The following is an 18,821-nucleotide window of genomic DNA, read 5'->3' as shown; positions in this document are numbered from 1 at the left end:
AAGAGAGGACATTTGGAAGTAGTTTTAAATCAAAACTGCAAAAATCAGGGACCCTGAAGATGGACAGAAACACACTCTTAACTGTACTCACACACCTAAACTCAGTCCCATGCAAGCAAAACTACTCACTCAAACCAATATACACTACAAGTAAAAGGCATAACCAAAACATACATACTTATCCGGTTAATCCCCCACCACACACACCTTAGATTTATTTAGTTTAGTCTTTACCATGGTGGAGTAATAGATGCTAGGGTTCAAAGCTATGTTTCTAACAGGCCTAAAAGTTACTCGCTACTGTAAGCCTAGACTGAGTCCATGGCACAGTGCCATGAGAAAAATATGAGCCCTGGTGAAGGTCACTATAATAATAACAACAAAGTATTTAACCGGGAAAGGTACAATCATAATAATAATAATGAAACACATTTCACAATAAACCAACACTCAAAACTATAGCCTGGGGACTAGAGAAATGTGCAAGACACTCCAATCTAAAAACTACTTCTACAATATACAGGTAGGGACTTCCATCAAGTGCTGAGTAAGAACTGTAAACTCATTGAAGATACCTGACAGAATGACTATAGGGAATCAGAAATGTAGTACAAAACAGATGTAGCTCACTTCTGGCACCTTAACCACTACACAGTCAGTTGGGTTCTTCCTGCGTACAACTCTTTACGCAATTCAGTGCATATTGTGTTGCATTTGTACAAAGCACATGGCTTATGTATAAGCACCCATCAAATAATGTTTGTCATTTTGCTTAAAGCTATGAATGTATCATTCATGAATGTAAATACTGATCAATCTAAATCTCCAAGAGTTGCCTGTACCACCAGTTAGAAGAGTGTTTTTTTTTGCAGTTCCTATCCTAAACATCTACAAAAAATGCACTTATGCTTTATGTCTGTAAGTTTGTAAAATATTAAAGAATGAAAAAGGTGGATCCTGTGCAGCCAATTGTTTTACATGAATTGTCAGAAGACTGCAAACACATTGTTTATTCTATAGATCTAACTTGCTGTTCTAAAAAAATAAAAAATAAAAAAATATGCACACACATTTCAAATATGGCACACAGAAATTGCACTGACAGAATGCCTGTAAGAAGCCACAGCAGACGTTGAGATGTATTAAAGTGGGTGATTGATAATGCAACTTTATGGTTTTAACCCAATTTAAAGGATAACTATCATTATATAGCATTTGTTATATATTCTAAAAAAGGTATAAAATCTGGTTATGCACTTTCATTGTCTGAAAGGAAAACATTTAGCAAAAACCCTACATTGACTCCCCTGTGAAAACCACCACCTTTCAGCAAATACTAAAATAATTTTACAGGCCTGCAGAATTTTTGTAAAAAATAAATTTAAAAAAATCTACTTGTTCAAGGGACAAAAGCAGTAGCCCAATCTTTTTTTATCCTAACACAAAATCATTTTAATACAAAGTTCAAGGGCCCTGGACATGGCTATTTACTAAATAAATAAATAAACTGTGAATTTTCACAAGTAAAATCTGAATGGAAAAACAGAGGTTTAAAAAACAAAACAAAAAAAAAAAACTGGTTAATGTAATACAGTAAAAGGGCACTGTTTTCCATTGCTGCCACAGTCCCCGCATTCTGTAACTCAGAGAGCAATGGACCACAAGGAAACAAATACTGGGGTCTGCACACCTCACTCCACCAGCCATAGCACCAATAACCACCAAGGCACAACTGCTGTTTGCCTGTGGCAAGGCCAACAGATGCAAAATACGATCAGCTGACGCTCTTAGCCGGTGAGTGCAGTCCTGCATTACTCTGTAATACAATCAAAATTCTCTTTCTGGAGAAGGCAATGTGGTACCTAGATAACTTGTCAAAACATAACATTTAACCGGGAAAGGTACAATCATAATAATAATGAAACACATTTCACAATAAACCAACACTCAAAACTATAGCCTGGGGACTAGAGAAATGTGCAAGACACTCCAATCTAAAAACTACTTCTACAATATACAGGTAGGGACTTCCATCAAGTGCTGAGTAAGAACTGTAAACTCATTGAAGATACCTGACAGAATGACTATAGGGAATCAGAAATGTAGTACAAAACAGATGTAGCTCACTTCTGGCACCTTAACCACTACACAGTCAGTTGGGTTCTTCCTGCGTACAACTCTTTACGCAATTCAGTGCATATTGTGTTGCATTTGTACAAAGCACATGGCTTATGTATAAGCACCCATCAAATAATGTTTGTCATTTTGCTTAAAGCTATGAATGTATCATTCATGAATGTAAATACTGATCAATCTAAATCTCCAAGAGTTGCCTGTACCACCAGTTAGAAGAGTGTTTTTTTTTGCAGTTCCTATCCTAAACATCTACAAAAAATGCACTTATGCTTTATGTCTGTAAGTTTGTAAAATATTAAAGAATGAAAAAGGTGGATCCTGTGCAGCCAATTGTTTTACATGAATTGTCAGAAGACTGCAAACACATTGTTTATTCTATAGATCTAACTTGCTGTTCTAAAAAAATAAAAAATAAAAAAATATGCACACACATTTCAAATATGGCACACAGAAATTGCACTGACAGAATGCCTGTAAGAAGCCACAGCAGACGTTGAGATGTATTAAAGTGGGTGATTGATAATGCAACTTTATGGTTTTAACCCAATTTAAAGGATAACTATCATTATATAGCATTTGTTATATATTCTAAAAAAGGTATAAAATCTGGTTATGCACTTTCATTGTCTGAAAGGAAAACATTTAGCAAAAACCCTACATTGACTCCCCTGTGAAAACCACCACCTTTCAGCAAATACTAAAATAATTTTACAGGCCTGCAGAATTTTTGTAAAAAATAAATTTAAAAAAATCTACTTGTTCAAGGGACAAAAGCAGTAGCCCAATCTTTTTTTATCCTAACACAAAATCATTTTAATACAAAGTTCAAGGGCCCTGGACATGGCTATTTACTAAATAAATAAATAAACTGTGAATTTTCACAAGTAAAATCTGAATGGAAAAACAGAGGTTTAAAAAACAAAACAAAAAAAAAAACTGGTTAATGTAATACAGTAAAAGGGCACTGTTTTCCATTGCTGCCACAGTCCCCGCATTCTGTAACTCAGAGAGCAATGGACCACAAGGAAACAAATACTGGGGTCTGCACACCTCACTCCACCAGCCATAGCACCAATAACCACCAAGGCACAACTGCTGTTTGCCTGTGGCAAGGCCAACAGATGCAAAATACGATCAGCTGACGCTCTTAGCCGGTGAGTGCAGTCCTGCATTACTCTGTAATACAATCAAAATTCTCTTTCTGGAGAAGGCAATGTGGTACCTAGATAACTTGTCAAAACATACTATAGTGGATTGACATCTTACTGTAGACCAGCACACTCCTGTCTCCATAACCACTACATCATCATGAATGACCACTTCCACGTTTAGAAGTGTCATGGTTGTAAGAATCTGTATGTGCAGCTGCTCACACTGAGATACTTGCATGTTTGTGCTGAGAGCTAGTAGCACACCTGGCACATGTGACTGGCAGTTTGGAATGCTGTTCCAGACTGCCAAATGTAGATTTTGCACAGAATTGACATCTGTTGTCAGCGCGCTGGTCACAGACATGGTCATCTTCTCCCTTGCAGGCAGCGGGTTTGCAACAGTAAAGCTTGTTAATTCCATCCCTCCTGTATTGAATAGTTTTTTTTTCATTTTTAAATGACCTGTCCTGTCTACCCCTTTTCCACCCTCCCCATGCACCCCGAGGTGAGCAACATTCCAATCAAATGCTTCTCTATAAGAAGAATCTGTCTGGTAGACAGCCACTAGAGGTGCTTCCATGATTTTGCTGGTCTTTAGGTCACATATGTGACGCTGGACATCCAGCTTCCCTTATATTCCCATAGAAAAGCATTGATTCAATGGTTTCCTGGGCGGAAGCCTAATGCGCTGGTCACACATGAGCATTAGAATACCCCCCCCCCCCCCCCCATCGGGTGACGTCTGAGGAGCGGTGAGGGACAACAGTGCTGGAACCAGGTGATAAAGATAACCCTTTGGCTGACAGATAACCCTTTATTATCTACCCGAAGAAGGGACTAGATGTAACTATTGTGCTAGGAATACAGATTTGCATTCCTTGCACTATAGTATCCCTTTTAAAAGGGCTTTCTAGACACTATAAGAACTAAATGTCATTTAATTGGTTTGAGCGCCTGGAGTCCCTCTATTCACACTTAAACACAACCTTTTCAACCAAAGCATGGGCTGTGACCCAAAACAACCAATGACTAGAAACTAATAGGCTGTAGAGTTGGATAGATTGGCTAAATGGGCTTCAAGGAAAACTCCAAGGACCGTAACAACTTCGTCACTGGCGCCAGTTTACCTTCTGGTCGTTAGACCAATAAAACGGTTTAACCCCAAAGTGTTTAATTCAGAGCTGGTTAACTTACTCCTCTCTTTCGTCTGAGGCTTTTATCAGAAAGCCTTGGACAATGCAGCTTTCAGCCACCAGTAGCCCCCTATTTACAAAACAGCTTTAAAAAAAACATTTTTCTCAAGCCGTTTTGTAAATGGGGACCGACTGATGGCTTAACCCCTAAAGATAAGCATTTAATTCCAACTAAGGCTATATGGTGTCAGGAGGTTCTAAATAAATTATCTGGTAGCCCAGAAAAAAATATATATATAATACATATATGTATGTTCTGCTTAGGCACAATTTAATGTTCCATATTTAAGTTATATCACATACAAAACCAGAAAGCATCAACTGCATCTGAATAAAGATAAAGTAAACATTACCAATTCTAACTTGGGGAGAAGGAGGCATAGACCTCGATAGGTTAACCTCAGGGCGACCATAGTATAAATGGGGCTACTTCGGATTAACAGCTGTGGACTACACTTCCAATAACGCTCTCCAAGCCAGGAGTATATCAGAGGATTGTGGGTAATGCAGTCCATGGCTGGGATAGTGGTGGTGGCTGGATTTACCGTGGACTGGCTGTATCGCAGACCCCAGGATGGAGAGGGTTAATATTATAACAATGTTACCTGGCACAGCGAGGCTCTCCCAGCCAGGGGTATATCAGAGGATTGTGGGTAATGTAGTCCATGGCTGGGATAGTGGTGGTGGCTGGATTTACCGTGGACTGGCTGTATCGCAGACCCCAGGATGGAGAGGGTTAATATTATAACAATGTTACCTGGCACAGTGAGGCTCTCCCAGCCAGGGGTATATCAGAGGATTGTGGGTAATGTAGTCCATGGCTGGGATAGTGGTGGTGGCTGGATTTACCATGGACTGGCTGTATCGCAGACCCCCGGGATGGAGAGGGTTAATATTATAACAATGTTACCTGGCACAGTGAGGCTCTCCCAGCCAGGGGTATATCAGAGGATTGTGGGTAATGTAGTCACTGGCTGGGATAGTGGTGGTGGCTGGATTTACCGTGGACTGGCTGTATCGCAGACCCCCGGGATGGAGAGGGTTAATATTATAACAATATTACCTGGCACAGTGAGGCTCTCCCAGCCAGGGGTATATCAGAGGATTGTGGGTAATGTAGTCACTGGCTGGGATAGTGGTGGTGGCTGGATTTACCGTGGACTGGCTGTATCGCAGACCCCGGGATGGAGAGGGTTAATATTATAACGATGTTACCTGGCACAGTGAGGCTCTCGGCCTAGTCCGCTGGCAGTCCGGGCCCTGGAGGCGGTAGCGAGGTGTCGGCGATGATACGGTGCTGTTATGGCTGCTCTCCGGGCGGCGCAGGCCGCAGATAAACAAACCTCGTACGGCTCGGGAGTGCGCAGGAGCGGCGACGGCTACATCCGGGACACTGGGGAGAGGAGGGCGGGAAGGAGGAGGAGGGCGAGGCTAGCATGCTATAGACAAGAGGATGTGGGCGGGGCTAATAATGCATAGGCTAACAAGAGTGGGCGGTACAGCTAGTAGGTGGAGCGGGTGAGAATAGAAAAACGGGGAGGGGCTAGCAGAGTAGGAGAAGGAAGGGCTCACATACTCGCGGTTTCTCTCGCGTTGTTTTACACACAGGAAGTGGAACTCAATCAAAATACAGCAGTAAATTGCCCTAGTGGTACTGGCTTATTGGTTGCTATAACAACCCTATAGTGATCACTAAGTAAATACTCTGCTGTGTATGGTTGCCTGTAATGGAAGGTCCTCACTGGCTACCCTTTCTCGTTGCCAGGTTCACCATCACTACTTGGTGCTGGTGGACAATGCATGAAAAGTGCTGACCCCATTAATTGTCTGGGATCCATAATCCCCATGCAAATAAATAAACCAGTGTAGTTCAATGGACTAAGTGCTGAATTGTAGCAAATTAAAAACCTCAATGGCAACAATAAAAGATAAAAAATAGTCTGGTTGTGATATAAATCCCAATAAAATTCCTTTCAGATTACTACGCGATTAATACATCAGTTTTCCTCCTGGTGCATATTAATTCTACATACAATCATGTACTTCCCATCTGCACTAAATACGACAGGTACTTGCGGAAATATGGCGGATCTAGCAATCCTCATTTTCCGGTTAGAATTACTGGGTTAGTCAAATGTTCAGTCCATTCAGACTGACCAAACGTGCAATATTATGCAGAATGCGGACTGATAGAAACATAGAATGTGACGTCAGATAAGAACCATTCGGCCCATCTAGTCTACCCAATTTTCTAAATACTTTCATTAGTCCCTGGTCTTATCTTATAGTTAGGATAGCCTTATGCCTATCCAATGCATGCTTAAACTCCTTAACCTCTACCACTTCAGCTGGAAGGCTTTTCCATGCATCCACTACCCTCTCAGTAAAGTAATACTTCCTGATATTTTTAAACCTTTGCCCCTCTGATAATGCTAGTTCTGTGCTTACTATGTGTCTGGCATCAGCACGTATAGCCTGCTGGTGCAAAAATAACCAATAGAGGGATTCCCCCTAGGAGGTCCATCCCTAGTTCAGCCTCTCGCACGTCTTTCCTCCTACAGCGAGGGGGTATGACATCCCCAGAGAAGGATTGGGCTGCAAGGAGAACTTGGTATTGTAGTGGAATCATAGGTAATACAGTAATAAAGGAGTCTGCCAATAAGATCCAGTGTTCTATGCCTGAAATTAAAGAATTTATTGGCAATGCCGGGCAAAAATATTTTTTTCTATGACGCAATGACTAATTTTATACATGAGCTAAGCAACTTTTAATGATTAGTATATGCAAACTATCAAATATAATTTTAAAATGATAGAATTTTTTTCCCCTCACATATCTGCTTTATAAAAGGTTACTTAGCAACTACCAAAAAAACATCCTCGCCCAAAAATTCAACAACAATCCGAGTTTTGGGGTGCTATAGAAAATAATTTGTAAAGTTTATTTTAAAATTCATAAAGCACAGCTAGTACAGAACATAAAGACAAAAAACAATGTTGTACATAGACATATATATATATTCAAACAAACAGTAAAATTCAAGCACATATACATAAATATATAAAATGTATTTGACAATCAGCTGCCTAAATTTAAATATTTTTTTCCAGAACAACATACCCAACATATTAGAAATTACCCCTCACAAGGTGTTTAGAGTAAAGCACACTTATGCTTGACAGGAGATCAATCCCTGTAGCTACCTAAGACGCCAGATAGTCTGCTTCAACTGTGAAAAATACAGTACAGATTTTTTTTTTTTTTTTTTTTTAATCATTACTATTAAACTGGTATTACCGACTGATAGATAATACATTAAATATGCAAAATAAAAATTGGATACACACTTTGAAGATCCACCAAAATTTGCTGTTCATTCTTGCAAGTACATTGTCTGGCAGACTGGCCGCAGTTAGCTCAATTCATAAAAACAATGCAAATTAAGTGATACAAACATCCCGTAGTGTGCAACCTAATTATTTTAGTGAGTAAGTCTTATCACAACTGCACACACTGTCTCAGAAAGCTACAAGACAAACTATACAATTTAAAAAATATATATATATATATTCACTAATGTAACATTCAGCTCTTTATAGCAGAGAAAGGTGTGGATTTGTAAAGAGGAATGAGAGAGCTGAGCAGATGCAGCTTCATAATGTGTGAAAAATACATTCATACAATTGTTGATAAGCTATCAAAGGAAATGTTTGGAGTATCCATTTAAATTATAAGTATGCTTCTTTTGTAGCAGCTTTGATGTCACCTGTGCATTTCCGGTGTTTACCTATTGGGTTGGAAAAACTGATCTGTGATGTTTCATCTGTATTACGATTTTAAAATTTACAATCCAGGACAAGCTTTTGATTTCTTACATCACTAACTGTTCAGCTCCAAAACAGGAATCAGTGAAACCATTTACTTGTCAAACTGTAGTGGTGCCTTCTGGGTTCTTTTGACGATCTGTACTTGTACTTGCCGTAGTAGTCTCCATAGAACAAGGTTATGATCCAGTATCTTGAAGTGGCTGTAGATTGTATATTTTCTACCAGGTGTCCCACAAGAATGTTCAATCACTCACTTGGCACCACTTTGAAAGGGTTAATAATGATGGTAGATAGACTGTGTACTATAATATGCTTAGCAGAACTTCTTATTTCTGCTTTTTAATTGGAATTGTAATAGTTAAAAAGTCTTCTGCTAAAATCACGTCTTGACTGAGTAGATAATTCTCTGCTTGCTTCTTAAGGACTGAAACGTCTTCATCTCCTTCAGAGACCATGCCAGGAGGTTTATATCTTTGACTAAAGTGAGTCAAAATCAGCTTATGTGCCCGACACAGATTGGCAAACTCTGCTGCCATTTTTGGCGTGCTATGACCATGCTCTTTTGCTTTGTCCATCTGAGTGTCATCTAAAGTTGCTTCGTGAATTAGAATGTCTGCCTCCTGACAAAGCTTTGCACTACCCACAGAGCAAATGCCTGAGCAGTCTCCTAAAATGCACACTTTTCTACCAGGAATAGGATCTCCCAAAACATCAGAAGGATGTACAGTTTGGCCGTTCTCTAAGGTAACTGTAGCTCCAAGTTTCAGTTTTCCACATAGAGGTCCTGGCTGAATTCCTTAAGTAAAATAAAAAATAAAAATAAAAAAACATTCAATGCATTAAATATGTTACACATACAACACATTCTACGAAAAGTGCAAACACATGGGTCACCAAAATATAGATCTCCATATAAGGAAAGGCTGGGATGAAGAGGACATCTAAGCTTCCCCTTGCAGGTGTACTATCAGCTCTGCCTGCTAGCATAGAAGGGATTAGATCTCAATCCAGCACACACTAAAAATAAAAATAAAAATTTGCACAGAATTAACATTAAGCAGCCCGGAACAGAATTCCAAAATGCCCAAGTAACGTTTCTGTATGTGCATCATTTTAACCCCTTAAGGACACACGACATGTGTGACATGTCATGATTCCCTTTTATTCCAGAAGTTTGGTCCTTAAGGGGTTAAAAGAAACACTGCACATAAAGATTGCTTACTACATTACCACCTCTAAAAGCAGAAGAGGTCACGGACGCTGGAGTAACCCTTCAAGAGCAGGGTTAGAGAATTCCTTTTTTAATGTGATAATCCTGACAGGCTGTCAGTCCTGGAAAGGTTAATAACTTGTTAACCTGCTAAAGGATTAACCGTGCTGTAAGTATTTTTCCTCTTTAAAAGGGAACCTGTTATCTGACCTTCCGCTCCCATGCTGCTGTGGAGTGGCAGTGGAACCAAAGTATGCAAAAAAAATAAACTAAAAACAAAATTACAAGAACCTCCCTCCCCCCCCCCAAAAAACAAAACAAAAAAACAACAACAACATTTAAGGTAAGCAGTGAGATGTCTTAGACTAGCATGTCACTTTTGAGTTTTTCAGAAAGATAACATATACATGAAATACTCAGTGGGACTAGATTGGACAGCAAGATGTATGGGAAAATGTATTTCTTTTCACGCATCACATGAAAATTTTATGGAGAATTTCACGGTATTGTCGGATACTCTATAGACCTCTGGTTTTGCTCTATTGTGCATGCGAATTGTAGATGAACAAGGTGCAGCTGCTCATTACTCCTACACATGTTCGGTGGCCGTACTCAGTACTGTGGAATACCACAAAACACACACTATTCGTCCTTTGCACTGCTCCTTACACACAGTAGGAATATTCTTAGATTGTGTCATGATGGTAGCCACTATGGGCTGGAATTACCCTCTACTGGTCTATAAAAATGGATACATTAACAGAATTAGGCAAGAAAGAATTAGAGAAAATATTACCAAAGTCTTTCAGTTTTTTTACATCTAGTTTTCCTGGTCTTTCTTTCTCACGAATGATGAAGCCAAACGATGGTATACGGTGAAAAAGTTTAATAGCTTTCACTGTGAATTGTTCATTTTCGAACAGCATGTACGACCCATCTTCTGGATCTTCACAAATGGTCCTCCCTTCAACCTCTGATGCCATCTCATTATCTATTCCAGATCTAGAGAAGTCCTTGAACTCTTCTACAGGACATTGATCTTTTGAGGGAATCAGTTCATGGACAACATATGGAAAAGCAAGCTGTGAATGAGAGATTTCTAGACTCCTGAAGACAAAGTCCCTCAAGCCCACAGGACCATAGATTTCAACATGTTGCTTGACTGCTGTAGAGCCACACTGTAGGCTTACTGTACAAAGGAAGCCAGGAAGCCCAAATAAATGATCGCCATGAAGATGGGTTATAAATATCTTCGTTATTCTACCTAAAAAGAACACAAGAAAAAAAATTATATATTTTAAGAAAACGCATATCAAAAACAGATTTAATAATATTAGTGAAATTTATAAGCCAAACAACATTTAAATCAATATATTACATTTCTAGGACGTATTGCAATGCCAGTTCCATTGAAAATATTCAACTAGTAAAGAGATAGATCAAACATTTTTACAGACTCCAAAGTCAAGTCAAGCAAGCAAAATGATGTGAGACCATTCAAGGAATGATGACTACATATTAAGTCTGCATGAAATAATTATATATATATATACACACACACACACACACACACACACACACCATTGTTTTTCCTTGACAAATTTCCGGTATTTGTATTATATTTGTAGGACTTATTTTCAGGCATTTTTATCCCAATTTACATTGCAGCCTTTTCACTGAACACATTTTTAGAAAGTACAGTTTAACACCCACAATCATTAGCCAGCTGGTAGGCCTTTGTCCAAGTTCATTTTTACCATTGCTGGGCTCATCTATTACGGTATGTGTTTATGTATTATTAAGTTTGTTTATTAATTCAAACAAATTACGGCAAATGTTCCATTTGGTACAGATTATGGGAACAGGACCTGATGGGACAGGAGCGGCTAAAATGCTTCAACATGATACAGAAACAAAATGCTTAAATAATTTCATTGATTACATATATGTATAACGATTTGTCTTTACACACTGCATCACATGAAGTCTCACAGACCTTCGCTGCTATGCAACATTGACAGAGATCAACAGAAAATAAAACGGAACAATTGTTGCATGAAGTCTCATGATATGGCAGACATCACTGGGTAAGACGGCATGTACAATGTAATAGAAAAATACACAACAGAACCCGACTGAACAAATTACTTATCCTATGTTGTATCAAGGCTGTTCGGTTTTTAAAAACGGCAAGGGGAGAGAAACATATGGGATAACTAATATCTTACACTTCATTCGCTGCTTGGATCTGCAATATATTCTATGACTTGTATAATGGAAATTGTTATGCCAAAATATACTGATTCACTAGATGGCTTGGAAATTATCGTTCACTTGTGTCTGAATCAATAAAAACATTTGAGAAAAATTAAACACAAAAACAAAATAAAAAATGCACTAACATAATTCTATGATCCATATACATAAAGCAATATAGTTTCTATTAAATCACATGGGCTTCGATTTACATATCCAGATTATTCACTGGCAGACGATGGACAAGAGAATTGCAAATTTTTGTCTAAAATAGCCTAACTAAATACATTATTTTTCTTGTCTATTCTCCACAATTTCTAGATTTGTAACTAAACTCCATGATTTATTTTTCTTTTACATTAACCCAGATATGCAATGCACATTTAAATAAAAGCACTTGCTGACAGATTTATTTTTAAGACTATGATGAAATTGACTAAATCTCAAGCAGCCAGACTGGCTGTGTGGGCTCTGACATCCGATTAGATTTAGTAAAGGTTGCACCTGCTGATCTTGGTAATGCTGGGGGACAGCTGAGCCATCAGCATGTCATGAAAGTTTATTAAGCAGGCATGTAGCACATGGTAAAGAATCTATGATATGCTATCTTTAGGTTTAAAGGCCACTTCTTTGGGGCACAGCCAAAATCAACCCCCTTTCAGTTAACCCTAATTGACCTCTTTACATTTTACCATGCAATTTCACCATTACACCTTCACCCCATTGTCTACTTTTCCTGTACCAACAGCCAGAGTTATTCTTTCCTAGTTCCATCTAAACAATCTTTTCTTTTGTGTAGGATTCCTTTTTTTCTTTATAAAGCAACTTGGATAAGAGACTAAATAAGCAATGTTAAAGGAACACTAACATTAGAAATACAAACCTTTATTTCTAAAGTTAAAGTGTTCAATCAAGTTAGATTCAGGGCCCCTCCTAGTAAATAGAAATAAATAGTTTTTATTTATATTTATCCATCTACTCACCTCTCAGCTGAGAACATCATTACTGATATTCTCAACCAATTCAATGCTTCCCTCTAGGGAAGCACTTGGGGGCTATTGTGAATGTGTGGCAGCAGCTGTGCTGTACCAATGTGCATCTCCACATAGAAATGCTTACACTCAATGCAATTCTAAGGTGTCTTCTTGCAGCCAGAAGACGTCAAACGTCTGTCATTAAAAGATTGCAGGGCCAATGTAGCAAGCACCTTTAATGGTTGTCTGAGTCTGGTTTCCTTGGGGCCGACTGTAAACACCACCTTTTCAGTGTTTCCAATTGTTAGACTATTGGGACAGTCTCTGCACCAAAAGCACTACATTAAGTTTAAAACTCACTCAGGACTACACTAAAGGCCACATTATTATATGTTTTAACGCAAGAGCTCACAGACCTGCTTTAAGGGGGCTTTTCATGAACTGCGTCTGAGTTCCCTCACCACAGTCAAACAGCCAACATTCTCCCTCTGTACGAAATACAACTGCAGAAGCACCTCGACACGGGGATGGATAAGCAGAGCCTGTTCCCAGGAAGGTTACATCCATAGACATCGCTGCCAAGTCAACCTTTCACCTTCCGTAGAGGCCCAGTAAAAACCTGTGAAATGGAGTACAATGTGTTTTGAGAAAATCTGCATGTAAAACATATCTAAATTACACAATGCTTTTAAAATACATTTGTCATGAGAAACATGGCTTGGAGTTACATAAAGAGAATATAGTTTCAGCTATACATTGTGCTAAGGAAAATGTTAGTATATTTATCTAGGAAAAATTAAACCATGCATAAATTATACCTTGATGATGTTTGCTGCTATACACATATGGACATCCCATCTACAAACTATGCTAGGCATCCCACAAAACTCAGCATGTGCATGTACTTAAGGAATTGCCATACAATGATGCAATGCTTTCCTATGGGGGAAGTCCTAATATGATCGTGGTGCATGCCGCATATGTGCTTTCGAACCCTCTGGATGAGCCTGAACCAGCACAGAGTGACATCAGCGCTGGATACAGGTAGAGGGGATGAAATGGTGGGTCGCATGGTAAACCACGCTAAGGAAGACACCAGGGTGATTACTGCTAGTTTCCACTCCTTATTGGATCCTCATAGTTTGATATATTGGGATAATATGTTTTTTAGGCTTGAGCATTGCCGGGGTGCTCTCCGGCTGTGTTTCCCCCCCCCCCGTTTTGAGGTGATCCCCTCGACGCGGTGGATACCCACCCCCATAGCTCCCGGCAATCGGTAAGACCTGGACAACGTGATACCTTGTTGATTTTATAGAAGGTGCAACTAAGCGATTGATTTAGCACAACTGTATTTTATCTTGGTTTATCTTGACTGTTTAATTTTTATTGTTTGATCTCACTTTATACGAGAGCTGCACTTCCGTACACTAAAGCTCACCAAGTGAGACGCACAACGCACCAAACTACTAAAGTGTGTTAACTGCCCCATTACAATACCTTTTTTTTTCTCTCTCTCTCTTCTTCTTCTCTTCTTATCAGTCCCTCTCCCCCGCAACACCGACTCTACCTGTCCTGCCGCAGGGGGTAGGAATAACACCCGACACCCAAGCCTGGGACACGTAGACGACCCGTACCTTTCGGGACCAGTACCCCGACACATCGCACAATAACACTAAATGGAACTCAGATTCACCTGACTTAATGTAAATGGGCTCAACAGTCCCACTAAACGCAGACTCCTCTTCCGTGAACTCAGATGTCAGAAAACAGACATTGCTTTCCTCCAGGAAACCCACCTACCGCGCACATCAAAGACACTACTCCAAAACCATATCTACACCAGGGCATTCGCTTCCCGAACACTAGGCAAGAGATACGGGGTTGAAATACTTATACACAAGAATTGCCCAATTAATATCACCCAGACACACTTACCATATGATTAACATCTATGCACCCAACACCCCCAGCAAAGAATTCTGGACGGAATTGGAGACATTGATCTTAGGACTCCCTAGGGGGTTTGTACTACTACGGGGAGACCTGAACGCAACACCATGCCCGGCGACCGACCGGAGAAGTGGGCTCCGCCTCCCTAGGTCGCAGAATAGAGGAGGACAGGACAAGCTCTTACACAATTTCATTAATCCCACGGGATTGTTGGACCCTTGGAGGATCCAACACCCGAGTGAGCGGCATTATACCTTCTATTCGGCGGTACACGGAACGTACTCCCGGATACATATGTTCCTTGTCAGTCAACCAGTCATGCCATGGATCAAAACCGCAGAAATAAACCTAATCTCGTGGTCTGACCCCGCCGACATTGCACTCACCTTAAAACTCCCTGGCCCACGCGCCCCTTGGAAATGGAGGCTGAATGCCTCCCTGCTTAAAGATCCCCAAATAAAGTTGACGATACAGCAGGAATTAACCCGCTACTTCCTAGAAAATGACACTCCAGACATATCCCCCACAACGTTATGGGCAGCCCACAAAACAGTGGTAAGGGGATTACTGATAGACTAAGTGAGCAAAGAGATGATCCGCACCAAATGCTTATTCTATGAAAAAGCGAATAAGATGGACACACTATTAGCCCGGGCCCTTAGACCCAAACGAAGGTACACGAATATCACGTCCATTAAAGATTCTCAAGGCAAAGTTTTAACCAACCCCAGGGACATAAGCAGGGAATTTACGAAATTCCTAGCCCAGGTATATGACCACTCCCCCACACTCACGACTACAAACAGCACATACATGGCGCAAATTGCCGCCTTCCTGCAGAATGCTAAATTGCCACGACCCTCAGCGGATGTAACTTCACACTTAAGGGCACCCATCGAACATGATGAAATAAATAGAGCCATAACGGATCTGAAGGGGGGTAAGGCCCCGGGCCCCGATGAGTTTGACGGCTCTTATTATAAAACCTTTCGGGAAGAACTTATACCTCACCTAGCCGACATGTTCAAGACATGAACGGATAATGACTCACCAAGCTCCGATCTCTCAACGGCTGATATAGCCCTTATCCCTAAACCAGACAGAGACGACTCTAATGTGACGAATTACCGCCCTATCTCCCTTATCAATTTTGATCTGAAAGTATTTGCCAAGATCCTTGCTACCAGACTCAACCCCATCCTTCCAAAGCTCATTCACGCAGATCAGGTGGGCTTTGTCCCAACCAGGCAACTTTACGAAAACACAAGACGAGCAACAGACCTGATATGGTGGGCTACTAAAAAACGAGCGCCTTCTCTGGTCTTTTCCATGGATGCAGAGAAGGCGTTCGGTAGAATCCAGTGGCCATATATGTTTGCCCTCCTTGAGGAGCTGCGGCTCCCCACTGTATTCGTCAAGGCGGTCCAAGCACTCTACACTAGCCCTACAGCCCAGGTCATGGTGCCGGGAGCACAACCGATCCCTTTTGCACTGAGAAACGGCACTCGACAAGGATGCCCTTTATCCCCCCTGCTGTTTATAATAGCTTTAGAACCCTTACTCCACCAAATTAGAACACAAGACAATATCAAAGGCATTCGGGTCGCATCTGAGGAATTTAAAATTTTGGCATACGCAGACGACCTATTGCTTACCATCACAGACCCTAGGGAATCACTCCCTCATGTCCTCGACATCCTAGACACTTACAGGCAGGTAGCCGGATATAAAATAAATCTAGATAAATCGGTGGGTATGCCATTGGGGGTCCCCGATACCGATGTCCAGTGGCTGCAAAGCAGGACAAATATCAAAATAACAACACAACCAATTAAATACTTAGGTGTTAAACTCACATCGTCCCACTCCGACTTGTACACAGAAAACCACAAGAAACTGCTTAGTACGTTACGGAAGAACTTAGATAACTGGCACGAAAAGCCCATCTCGTGGCTGGGGAGACTGCACACAATTAAAATGAACGTCCTCCCGCGTCTCTTGTTCCTCTTCCAGGCATTACCGGTGACAGTTACTAAAAATGACCTTAAACCCATGCAAACCGCGATTGACCACTTTATCTGGGACGGAAAGAGACACAGGGTAGCAAGACACACGTTATACACACCAAAGAGTAGGGGGGGCCTCGGACTCCCCAATCTATACCTATACTACCTTGCAGCCCAATTGGCGCAGATAGTGGAATGGCATTCCCCACCGGACACCCACCGATGGGTTGACCTTGAGACAAGCCAGATGTGCACTGACCTGCCTCAGTTTTGGATCTGGGTGCCCAAACCCGACCGCCCAGAGCTCCACACGACCTGCCCAGCTATCCTTAATTCCATAAGAATATGGAATTTAACAGCGCACAAATATGCACTAACGCACCCTACATCACCCCTCACACCGTATCTTCGCAATAAAGCATTGCCGCCAGGTATGACCCCTAGGGACTTTAGAGGCTTGGAAGACACTGGAGTTCAACGATATTACCACCTATTTCAGGCAGACTAGTTCCGCACCTTTGATAACCTGAAGACCCTAGCGCCCCTCACAACCACAGACCACTTTAGATATCTACAACTTAGGGACTTTGCCAAAAAACCCGCCATTGCCAAGGCAGCCAGAACTAGGCCCACATTCCATGAAACACTGTGTATGACTGAGGGACCACGTACCGGCCTCATTACTCGCCTATATACACAACTGAGCGCTCCGACTAGCGAGACCCAAACACCTTCCTATATTCTACAATGGGAAACTGACCTCCAACAAACACTAGAAAGTGGGGAGTGGCAGGACGTGTGGGAGGCTGCAGCCAAGTCCTCAGTCTGTGTCATTCACCAAGAACAGTGTTACAAAACGCTCATGAGATGGTACACGACTCCAGTTAAATTGCACAGAATGGGCAAAACACCTACAGAGGATGTGGGGAGAAAGGCACTTATCTCCACATGTGGTGGACGTATCCAAAAGCGGTCCAATTCTGGAGCACCATAGCCACACTTCTGACGACAGTCCTAAACAAACCAATCAAACCTGACCCCTGGACGTTCTTGATAGCAAAACCGATTGACAGCCTACCTAATAGGGAACAAAAACTATTGAATAAAATCAACCTGGCAGCCAGGCGTGCCCTGGCGCAGACGTAGCTTCAAATGGAAACCCCTCACATGGACAGGGTACTTTGTAATATTAAGGAGGCACACCTAATGGATAAGCTCACAGCACAGCTGCGGGATACATACCCTCTCTTCATTAAAGTGTGGGAACCATGGGAGGACTACATCAACGCTCACTAACACACCCCCCGCGGCGGAACCCATTCATCCTCATCTACTCCTCCCCCCTCTCTATTTTTTTCTCCTTCTCTCTCTACCACAATGTTAAGGTCATGTATCAAAATACGCAGATCAAGGCACGTATCTCAGTGCTACTCAACGGAAAACTAACGAGCATGACCACCGATTGTAGCCTATGTACTTCGAAATGGGACAAGCACTTATGTTTTGTCTTCTCTCTCTCTTTAGGTTTTCTATAAAAACTAAAAATGTGACAATGTTTGGAAAGTACCTGTTGTACAAGACACGTCATGCCAATTGCGGCTTCTGCGTATGCCTTCATTATGTGCGACAAAGATACTGTGAATTCTGTCACGGCATAAATAAAGAATAAAAAAAAAAAAAAAAAAAAGCAGACTTCTAGTAATTATATTCTATCATATTAAGCAGAGTGATGCTGATTATTAATAATAATAATAATCTCACTTATTCAGCAGAGACAAATCAGAAAGTAATAATAATTATGTTACTTTAGCAGACTGATAGTGATTAATAACCAGTATTTCCTGGTTAAATACGTTATTATTATGATTACTATTGTTATCAGTCTGCAGGTTCTGAAACCTGCTATTAATTAATAGTATTAATAATATTGAGTCTTCGTGTGTACATGAATAGCAGTACAGTGATGGAAAATATATTAATTGTTTGGAGATACTTACTACAGTCACTGCGTTGACAGACACGTGTTACCGATTGAACACGGAAGTCGTAATAGTACACAGACTTCCAGGATATAGTTAAAACACACTGGAGGCCGCCATCTTTGTACACCCGGACAG

At 40.9% G+C, this 18,821-nt stretch overlaps 2 protein-coding genes across 2 annotated transcripts in view; both read right to left on the bottom strand.

The window, feature by feature from the left end:
- Positions 1-5,879, bottom strand: part of SMAD4 (SMAD family member 4) — a 33,481-nt gene extending 27,602 nt beyond the window's left edge. Inside the window, exon 1 of the mRNA XM_063453894.1 lies at positions 5,696-5,879. The gene's annotated coding sequence lies outside the window, so the exon portion shown is untranslated. The remainder of the gene's footprint in view (positions 1-5,695) is intronic.
- A 2,178-nt stretch (positions 5,880-8,057) lies between these two features.
- On the bottom strand, positions 8,058-18,750 carry ELAC1 (elaC ribonuclease Z 1). The gene is made up of 4 exons (XM_063456819.1): positions 18,702-18,750; positions 13,165-13,367; positions 10,315-10,782; positions 8,058-9,104 (listed from the first exon to the last, which is right to left on the bottom strand). Exons 2-4 carry the CDS (start codon positions 13,319-13,321, stop codon positions 8,635-8,637), a joined length of 1,095 nt encoding a protein of 364 aa, XP_063312889.1. The 5' UTR covers positions 13,322-13,367; positions 18,702-18,750; the 3' UTR covers positions 8,058-8,634.
- Between the last annotated feature and the right edge of the window lie 71 nt (positions 18,751-18,821).

The sequence above is a fragment of the Pelobates fuscus genome, chromosome 5 (assembly GCF_036172605.1).
Source record: "Pelobates fuscus isolate aPelFus1 chromosome 5, aPelFus1.pri, whole genome shotgun sequence".
In the NCBI taxonomy this organism is placed as follows: Eukaryota; Metazoa; Chordata; class Amphibia; order Anura; family Pelobatidae; genus Pelobates; species Pelobates fuscus.
This window is presented reverse-complemented; position numbering and strand designations above follow the sequence as displayed.

Coding starts and splice junctions, on each gene's coding strand:
- ELAC1 (XM_063456819.1), bottom strand. CDS start 13,321: ATGTCTATGGATGTAACCTTCCTGGGAACAGGCTCTGCTTATCCATCC. Junction 10,783..13,164: donor GAAAAGCCCCCTTAAAGCAG/GTCTGTGAGCTC, acceptor TGTTCTTTTTAG/GTAGAATAACGAAGATATTT. Junction 9,105..10,314: donor AAAAAAACTGAAAGACTTTG/GTAATATTTTCT, acceptor ATTTTACTTAAG/GAATTCAGCCAGGACCTCTA.